This window comes from Rousettus aegyptiacus, unplaced genomic scaffold (assembly GCF_014176215.1).
Source record: "Rousettus aegyptiacus isolate mRouAeg1 unplaced genomic scaffold, mRouAeg1.p scaffold_m13_p_6, whole genome shotgun sequence".
Classification (NCBI taxonomy): Eukaryota; Metazoa; Chordata; class Mammalia; order Chiroptera; family Pteropodidae; genus Rousettus; species Rousettus aegyptiacus.
The window spans coordinates 78,020,799-78,030,685 of NW_023416309.1; the positions used below are offsets into that span (position 1 = coordinate 78,020,799).

The 9,887-nt window shown below is 49.7% G+C and overlaps 1 protein-coding gene across 3 annotated transcripts in view; it reads left to right on the plus strand.

Annotated features, from left to right (window-relative positions):
* Nucleotides 1-9,887, plus strand: part of INPP5K (inositol polyphosphate-5-phosphatase K) — an 18,175-nt gene continuing 8,288 nt past the window's right edge. For 2 of the 3 annotated variants that reach the window (XM_016138949.2, XM_016138950.2), the window contains exons 1-7: nt 1-1,215; nt 3,015-3,122; nt 3,454-3,562; nt 6,727-6,843; nt 7,197-7,372; nt 7,939-8,050; nt 8,641-8,750. In XM_016138949.2, the coding sequence (XP_015994435.2) occupies nt 1,163-1,215; nt 3,015-3,122; nt 3,454-3,562; nt 6,727-6,843; nt 7,197-7,372; nt 7,939-8,050; nt 8,641-8,750 (785 nt within the window). In that variant the 5' untranslated portion in view covers nt 1-1,162. Of the gene's footprint in view, nt 1,216-3,014; nt 3,123-3,453; nt 3,563-6,726; nt 6,844-7,196; nt 7,373-7,938; nt 8,051-8,640; nt 8,751-9,887 lie in introns of those variants that run through there. The other variant, XM_016138951.2, reaches the window with a different exon arrangement.

Here is a 9,887-nt window from a genome sequence, read left to right on the forward strand (position 1 = left end):
TTTCTGCAGGTGGATTTCTGTAAATTAAACATCCCCCCGCCATTTTATTTATGCACACATCACATATCTGAAAATAATTTGGACACATCCTACTGGCAGTATTTCCTTTGTGCTTTTATCTCCCTCCTCTTCACATCTCCCTTTTGCCCATCCTACCAAGCAAAACACTTCAAGTGGGAGTTCTTAACATTGCTTCAGGGTCTGACCTTCATGAAGATCCTTGTAAAATTGTGTTTTTCTGGGGAAAGTCACTGCTCTCTTAGATCCTCAAAGGAATTCCATGCACTGTTCTCCCCACTACCATCCTAAATATTAAGAACCAGTGATTTGAAGGACATCATAGTTAATCTTACTTGGCAAAGTAAATGATTTCATGTTTGGTCGGAATATAGAGGCAGTAACTTCATTCGTTGAGGGCTAATTTTCCGAGTCCAAGAACCCTCCAACGTCCAAAGTGTAATAGGTGGCCTAATTTGTTCGAAGGGCAAAAAACACTTGAAAGTGGGCCTGGAGAAGAAATAAGAATGGAGGTACCCAATGACCAATATGAAATTACCTGGAGATGGGTGGGGGAAAGAGACTGGATTACAGGCAGGACAGTGGCTGGACTGTTTCCCCTCACTTCCTTTAGGCTTCTAGGCATTGGGAAGTTGGAAGGAGGTCAGAGACCTCGGATTCAATAAGTGAAACCCACCATGGCCCGGGATGCTCTCGCGGGTGTGGTGACGGCTTCCCGGAAGACGGCCGCTCCCAGTCGGCCTCGCGCGGAGCACCTTGGGAGCCGTGGGTTGGAACAGGGGCGCTCGTGTCTTGGGCGCCCGGCAGCCGCAGCCTGCTTGCGGGGCGGAGCAGTGTTGCGTCGGGTTTGGATGACACGAGGGCACGCCTCTCTGACGTCCCGGGTCCCTTAAGCTTCGTTCCTCAGCCTCTCACCTTTTCGCGCTCGTTGGAAGTCCCGCCTCTTCCCTGGGCGCCACCACCCAGAGCACTCCGTGCACTCAAGCCACGCCTCTTACGAAAGCCAAGGCGGAGGTCCAGAATCCGGAAGGAAAACAATCCGGCAAGAGGGAGCTAGCGGGGCCTGCCGCTGGCAGGGTGTTGATCCGGCGAGGACCTGCTGGGGCAGGGAGACTGGAGTCAGCCTGCCTACTGCGTGGGGACGATGGCAACCGTGAACCCACGGAGGCCGACCGAACCGAGTGGCAGGAAGCTCAGGTGAGCAAGCTCTGCGGGCAGGCTGGCCTCCTCTACCTGCGATCACTGCTTTTCACCCAGTCGGGGCTGTGGGTTTGGGGCAGAACCAGACTGAGAAAGGAGGGACCAGACCTGCAGGGCTGCTTCAGGTTCAGAGGCCCTCCCAAATTAGGCCAGTGTCAAGAGGGTTATGTTGGGTCCGAGCCCCGCGCCCCCTCCAAACTCAAGCTGCCAAGCTAGTTCCCACTTGGGCGCCCCAAACCGGTGCCCAGTTGGCTTCTGGAGAAGGCAGCAGCGTTGTGCTAAGTAAAGCACTCTGCCCTGGGCTCTAGAGTAGAAATCTGTTCTTACTTTTGATCAGCACTTATATCATGGGTTCTGCCTAATCCCCTTGTGACCTGAAATCCGAAATCAGATTTAGATAAGGGCCTTTCACGAAATGATGTAGCTTGGTCCCATGCTTGCTTTTTAACAAGGAACAGCGTTAATCATCATCTTAATGCAGGTCACGATGCAAGTATTTGCTGCTAATCGTCAGACTTGAGAATTTGTGCGAGAAATCCGACTTTTGATCCCCATTCACTCAGAGCAGGTCCCTGGGGAAACAAGAAGCCTTGGAGTAAAAGGGCTGCCTTTCTTAATCCTCTGTTGGACAGCAGGGGGAGATCGTAAACAAACTAAGCACGGAACCTTTGGCTGAGTGCCTGAAAAGGTGTTTTTTGTGTCGTTTTGTTGGTGTTCACAGGGAGGGGCAGGAAGTTGCTTTAAGTCCGCCAAGAATTTCAAGATGTGCTTTTTACAACACAGACCTCTAAGAACAGGATCTGGTGAAGAGAGGTTTTGAGCCACCCTACCCTTTTCCCCCATGCCCTGTACCCTCTCCCATTTTAGATCATTCCCTGCTACAGATCCTCCTCCTCATGGTGTACCTAGGACTCACCTTAGGCTTGATGGCTGTTCTTGGTTGCTGCAGTGTTTGTAGCCCTTCCCTGCCTGCTCCATACTCAGCAGTCTGTGGCCTCCTTAGTTGCTGTGACTATTCACTTGAAGAGATTCCCTAAGCCTCTGATGGGATCCAGTGTTAATGAGAGCTGCTGATCTAGTTCTGTTGCTTCCCTAGGGCTCAAATGAAGCTGAGATGAAGGATATTATCCAACTGATGACTTTTCCCCAAGATAGACTCTTGAGAGAGATGTTGAGAAATCTGTTACTTTAGAATCTTCTCCTTAAGCTCTCTGAAATGCTTGGCAGAATTGATTGTGTTTCAGGGATCTTCTAGGAAAGAATGAGGAAGGAAATGTGGTGTTATCTCTATTATTTTTGAAATTCTCATCTTATAGTGCTGAATCCTCTCACAAGGTTAAAACTGAACCTCCAGAATCTTTCTGGTGGTCTTAGGAACCCTCGGGTTGAAGAGTAGTGATTAAGAAGTTGCTGACTGAGCCATAGATAATTGCTGCTGTGTGAATGACTGGTGAAATTAATAAATTCCTGACTATCCACCTCTTCCCTTGCCTCACCTCGAAACCTTTGGGCCTACTTTGGCAGTTCTCCCCTAGTGTCAGCGGCACCAGTGCTGCCAGGGCCTGCATAGAGGAGCCAATCCAGGGTGGGAATTTCTTGCCTTAGGGGACAAAGGTGAAAACAAGGGGCTTGTAGTTCAGCACCCCATCCCCACCACCACGTGCAGAAATTCATGTTTCCCATTATGATTGCAGTGGATTGTGGTGCAGCCATTAGCAGTCCTAGACCCCTGTCCATTACCTGGACAAGGTCTTATCCTCCTTCCTCCATGATTTCACTTTGCATTCCTTCCACAGCATACATGTTGTGACATGGAATATAGCCTCTGAAGCACCCCCTCTAGACCTCAATGATCTGCTTCAGCTGAACAACCAGAACCTGAATCTGGACATGTATGTCATTGGGTAGGTGTCTGCAGGGCCCCTTCACCCACCCCTATATCTGAGACCAGGTAAGCCTGACCAGTCCCAAATGTTCCCATGGGGAACTGCCATAACTGTCCTGTCCTCACTCTGGAGTCTGAAGGCTAGGAGCTTCCAGCCTGCATCAGGGCCAGTCAGTGTCTCTTGTCCTGGGTTAGCAATGCAAAGGGTTGGTGATCAACAGTGAAGGGAAGGAGAGATTAAAGTCATGGGAACCCAAGGCTTGAAAGTCTGCTGAGGGCAGTACTAAATGTCTGTGGCAGAGGCAGTACTCTCCAGGCCAGAGGGGAAGCCTCTGACCTGGGTTGGGCAGTTTGCAGGAAATGAACTGTGGGATCATGAGCCTCCTTTCTGATACTGCCTTCGAAGACCCATGGAGCAGTTTCTTCATGGAAGTGCTTTCCCCTCTCAGCTTCATCAAGGTAACTTTCAAGTTCATAGACGATTGGAACATGTGTCTTACCTCTTGTCACTAACCCCCAGTCTTTTAGTCTCCCACTCAGGCTTATATGCTGTTTGCCATTAATGTCCTAAACCTCAGTTATACCTGCCTCCTGCCTGCCTTGTGCCTTTCCAAGCTAGCTGGAGCTCAGCTGGGACCCCAGGGGTTCATTTACACCTAGATATTTTCCAGGTTGGGAGAATTCCTTTGGGAGGGGCTGCAGGGTTTATTAACACCTCAGTACCTACCCCATCCCCAGCCAATCTCTCCTCACATGCCCTGCCTGAAATCTGAGTATAATAATAATAATTAATACAATTTATGAAATTCTTACTTGGTGTTAAGCATTATAAATAAGCTTTTTGTATACATTATTTTAAAATTTTAACAAATCTCTTGAAATATGGATATTTTATAGATAAAACTGAGATTCAGAGGTCGCACAGGCTCTCTGAGATTTGAATATGGATCTTTCAAACTTCATAACCCATGGTCTTAACTACTATATTTTATTGCTATAGTGGTGAGCTTTAAGCCTGACAGGTATCCCAGGGTTAACCTTCTGGTATCAGAGGGTGTCCTCTGATCATGGGAAATAGGCACCTCACATTCTCAGGAGCCCAGAAAATAGGAGAGGGGAGATAAGTGTTGAGGAAAAGGGTTGTCAGTCTGAAGGGCTATTATTCTTTGGGGAATATTTAGATCTTTGGAGAATCCTCAGGAAGGCTCTAGATTTCTGCCTTTCATAGCTGAGGGATAAAACACAGTCCCATTCAAAGCTCCTAGTGCAGCGCTTCTTGAAAATACCAGAATTCTCTTATTCCTTTCTCTGGGTGACTGGATTTCTTTAGACTTAATTCTGTTACTCTAGTTTGCCTAAGGGTGCTGGGGCAAAAGCTGTGAGTCCTCCCAAGGAGGGCAGAGAGCCAGGAGGAAGGAATACAAGATTTGGTCCTGCTGCTAAGGCTAGTAAATGTCAGCCTCAAGCCTTTGGCTCCCTCCAGATCAAACTTCAGCCTCTTCCTCTAGACATGGATAAAGCTAGATCCTGTTGGAGGGCGGAACTACTTTTCTTTTACCACCCACTCCCTTTTTGAGAGTGGAGCCCTCCTTGCACCTCAGCTAACTGGCAAGGGATTGGTAGGATGGAATTGAGCCAAGGAAATTAGCTCAGCTTGTGGCAGGCACATAACGCATTCTGCCCATGCCGCCTCCTAGCCTAAGGGCCTGGCACCCAAAGCAGATGCCCTCCTTCCTCCAGCCAAGAATCAAGGTGAAGGGGCGAGCCCTGCTCGCAGCCTGTTTCTTAGGCTAGAGTTTCCCAGCTATAGGTTGAAAAGCCCAGGATGATTCCATTTGCTGGCTCCAGGGCTCCTTAGCCCTTCCTTAGTCCCTCCTACTTCATTTCCTCTAACAAATCTCCTACAAATCTCCTGCCCTCCTTGGGAGGACTCACAGCTTTTGCCTCAGCACCCTTAGGCAAACTAGAGTTAACAGAATTAAGTCTAAAGAAATCCAGTCACCGAGAGAAAGGAATAAGAGAATTCTGGTATTTTCAAGAAGCACTGCACTAGGAGCTTTGAATGGGACTGTTTTTTTCCCAATCTGAAGTTTTCCTGCCCCGTCTCCACCCTTTCCCCCCTACCCCCACTTCCCTGGTCCCTCACGAAGTGGCCCGAACCTGCTCTGTGGGTTAGAAAGAAACTTGAAACTCTTCCTGAATCTTTATCCATTCCCTGGGAGACAGTCCCTTAGAGTCCAGCCCTTCCCCCACTTTCATTATCAATTGTGCATGTGAAGAAGAGAGGCCAAGACTGGGGGTGGAGGGTGGGGTTGTGGACACAGTTGTAGTAGCTACCTCCCAACCCTAGGTTCTCACGCCTCCTTCACTCAGTCCTGGGTTTGGGGTTCCCCCTGCTTTGACTCTACCACTGTGCCAGAGCTCCTGGCCTGCGGGATCAAGTTTCATAATTCCTGGAAGGCCCCAGTACACGCTCCCCACCCGGGGATTTCCTCCTTGGCCTCTGCACCTCATGCTCCGGAAACAGCTACTCAAGTGGTAGATGTAGACAACCTGAGGCTGAGATAAAGGGTCCCTACTGGTTATGGTCCATTCTCATGCCCACCCTACCTCCATGACGGCAGACAGCAGGGGTTTTGACAGTTCCAGTCTTCATTGCTGTTATCCAGGTAGTCCTACTGTTCCTTGGTCTCCTTCAGCCTCAGTCCTTCATCCGTAGAGCAGGGACAGTAGTTCCTTATGGTGTTGTTGTAAATGTGATTGAAAGCACTTCAGAAGATGTTAGCTATTCTCCCAAATCTGTGAACACATCCCAATCTACTCACTCTCATCCCCTCTGCATTGCCTCTGTGGGCATCCAGCTGCCCACCATTTATAGTTATTTTTTGGGAGCATTTTCTTAATTTTTTTCACTGTGTGGAGAAATTAAGTGTAAAATCTGATGGATTATTATATGTACATACATCCACGTTACCACCATCTAGTCAAGAGTTAGAATATTTCCAGCACCTGAGAAGGTTCTCATTTTCCTTCTCTGTGTTTACATTTAAGAATCCTTAAAGCAAATAATAATAATAATAATAATAATAATAATAATAGCTGCAGGTTTATCTATGAGATAGATAATCTGTGAGATAGATTCTTATTTTGTCCATGAGAAAATAGGCTGAGAGACTTGCTAAGTATCAAATACTAAAAACCCGAGTCAGAATTTGAACCCAGATCTGGCTGACTTCAAAGTCAGTACCCTTAGCCACTATCCTGTATGACTGCATTCCTCTTTGAGGCCCTGGCCCATGGGAGTGGTGGCCCAAAAGTACCCAAAGAACCTCAGGAGGGCATTGGTAAGGGGGTACCTAGGCATGCATGGGGCTAGGACAAGAGTCCATGCCCTCCTGATGGCAGGGTGCCTTGGCAACCTTTTCTTCTCTGTCCTTCACCCCTAGGCCCAGGAACAGAAAACTGAAACTTGCTCAGTTCCCAGAATGCATCATTTGGCAGCTGAGACTTGAACTGAACTACCAAAACCCTGGGGCAGGGCATTTGTGGGGCACAGGGCCTGGCAGGGACACACTTGGCCCATGCAGGGAAATGAATGACCATTGCCCTCCCATGTCCTGCAGGTCTCCTCTGTCCGCATGCAGGGGCTCCTTTTACTGGTTTTTGCCAAGTATCAGCATTTGCCCTTTATCCAGATCATCTCTACTAAATCCATCCCCACTGGCTTCTTCGGGTTCTGGGTAAGGACTGAGGTTATCTGAGCCATGAGCTGGGAGACCTATCACTGGATTGGGAAGGGCTGGGGGCTTTAGATCTGAGCAAGGGGAAAGGGGATTAGATGAATCTTGGCATTCTGGCCAGGCTAGTGCCCTGTATACCTGCTCCCCTGCCTCAGGCACTGCTTAGCATCCTGAGACCTCGGGCTGAGTGAGCTGGGCTCCGTGGATGGAGAGGTCACTCTGGGAAGCTGAGTGTCTGGCCCTAGGAGACCTTGTGGGAGGTGAGACCATCTCCTCTCAGGCCTATGATGGGAAAAGAGAGGTGTGTCCCACCCAGAGCATCTTCCTACCCTTCTGCCCACCTGTCCTACCAGGGGAACAAAGGGGGTGTCAACATCTGCCTGAAGCTTTATGGTTATTATGTCAGCATCATCAACTGCCACCTGCCCCCCCACGTGGCCAACAATGACCAACGGCTGGAGCACTTCGACCAGATCCTGGAGATGCAGAATGTTGGGAGACATGATATCCCCAACATCCTGGACCATGAGTGAGCATGTAGTTGCAAACTGTCACCCCTGCCCTCTCTCCCACACCCACCCAAGCTAACGTCCTCTGCCCAGTCACTGCTGCCCAGACAGAAGCCATCTATGCTCCTCTTCTGGCCTCATCCCTGATACCCCCTCCCCCAATCTGCACTCTCATTCAGCTTTGCCTGCTCGGGGACCCCTTTTCCTTCCCCTTCCTTGGCTCCTCTGCACTGCCTAGAAGCCCGGGACACTTCTGAACATATCAGTTTAAAAACTCCATGGTTCCTGAGGTCGCCCAAAGGGCTGGTTCTCAGCCTTGCCTGATGGCCCGTTGAGGGAGAGGGAGGTCTAGAGCCTGCTCCACATTTGCCACTTGCTCCTTGGGGCTGGCCTATTCACTTAAACTGTGTAGTGGGAGCCCTGAGAATAGTCCCATTAGGCCCATGCCCTGATCTTCACCTGGTCTTCTCCCAGCATCTTGGCTTCTCACATACAGCCCCTGGAGTAAGCAGGCCTGAGCCACCTGTTGCTTCTCCCTTCTCTGGACTCATCACAAACCTCAGGTTGCCTTCCTTTTGTTCTGAAGCCTCATTCTCTGGTTTGGAGACCTGAACTTTCGAATCGAGGACTTTGGGTTGCACTTTGTTCGGGAGTCCATAAAAAATCGGTGCTACACTGACCTGTGGCAGAAAGATCAGGTACCAAGGGGAGGGGAGGGAAGGGGAGGGTCCAGAGGGGCAATCTGAGTCCATGGTAGAGGCCCAACATGAAATGTGTGGAGTGGGGGCCTGGTCTTTATCTGGAGGAAGGAGGGTACAGCTGCTGGGTATGCATTAGCATAGGGAACGAGAAGGGCTTTGGCTTGCTGTTGACCAACCTTCTTGTATCCCTGTTGTCTTTCCCATCCCCAGGCTTGCTTACCTCCTAGAGGATGAAATATCACCTATTTGGGGGACCTGGACTACCCTAGCCTTTCCTCTGATACATATCTTCTAGTGGCTCCTAGAGGGATGGAATTCAAATCCTGGTCCCTGTAGTCCAAGGACTGGGAAATGGCAGACAGCTGCCTCCCCTGGGACTATGGGGTAATATTTGCAAAAGGATTCAGCTGCTCGCCTGGGGTGGGTAGGGATGGGTGCTGAGGCTGCCACTGGGCTGAAAGGAAATGAAGTGGCATTGCTTGGTCCTTGCCCTACCGTGATGGCACATGCCAATCCTTTAAATAGAGTGTGGTGCTGTGCCATGGGGTCAGGACCATTGGGAGATGGGATTATGACTTTTTCTACAGCTCAACATTGCCAAGAGACAAGACCCACTGCTCCGGGAGTTCCAGGAAGGCCCCCTGCGCTTCCCGCCCACCTACAAGTTTGATAAGAACTCCGACAACTATGACACTAGGTGAGGGGGCTCCACCAGGAGATGAACAGTTAGTCTGTGAGGAGGAAATGAGGGGCCAGGAGGCCTTGGAAGTCAGACCGTGCGGGCCCTAGTGGCAGGGGAGATGCCTCATAATGAAAGTGTTAGGGAAGCAGAAATAGTTCAGCCATCACCTCTCATGAGTGGCCCCTCCCACCCCCTCATGAGGCACTGACTGTGGGAGCTGTCCCAGATTGTCTTCAAAAAGAGCTGGAGGGGGAGCTGGTGCTGACAAGGATGGGAGTTGGGCAGCAGGGCAGGTAGGGCCAGAGGGGAGATGGAGGTAGCTGTTTCCTGACAGGAGGAGCTGCATTTCAGCATTCTTGGGAACCCCTTCCACCGCTCCCCAGGGCTTTCTGATCTTCCCCAGATCAGGAGCTTGGCTCAGCCAGTTACTGGTATTAAGTACCCCCACTCCAGCTGTGAGTGGGTCAGGTACTATTTAAGAAGGTGAAGAAGTAGTTGTCAGTGGAGAATTTTATAGGGAACAATATAGAGACAGTGCATCTAGTAGTTAGATGCTGCATGACCTTAGACAAGGTATTTAAGCCTCAAATTTTGTCATGTATAAAATGATGATAATAGTATCGACCTTGTGGGTTGAGAGTTGAATGAGACCTTGCGTATATATAGCCCAATGTGTGGCACCCAGTAAGCACTGCTATTATTATTTTTAGATTCATGTCTTTGGCTGGTAGTTTCACTGAAAACCTTTCTAAGAAGCTGAGAAGGGGCCAGGTAACCACCAAAACCTTAGGCTTAGAGAGAGGGGCAAAATCAGTTCTGGCAAGAGGTCCCTGGCCCAACTTAGGGAAAGGATCCTCATCTCTGAAGGAAAAGAACCCCTTACTTGTTATGAAGCTTTTTGTTTCACCTGAAGCAGCTCCTTCATTTATTATCATCCTCCTATCAAGATTGTCTTATGAGGGAGGTAGGTGGTCCTCCAGGGCAGTCCAGACCTCTGGGATTTAGTGGGTGAAAAGGAATTTCCACAGCCAGGCCAGGGTGAGAGGTAGAACTGGTGGCCCAGTGCTAGCAGTGGTAAGGCAGAGCCACAGTGTCCCCGCCAAGGAAGGAGTTGAAGGTGAGCCATTTCAGGAGTGTGGAGCAAGACAGTAG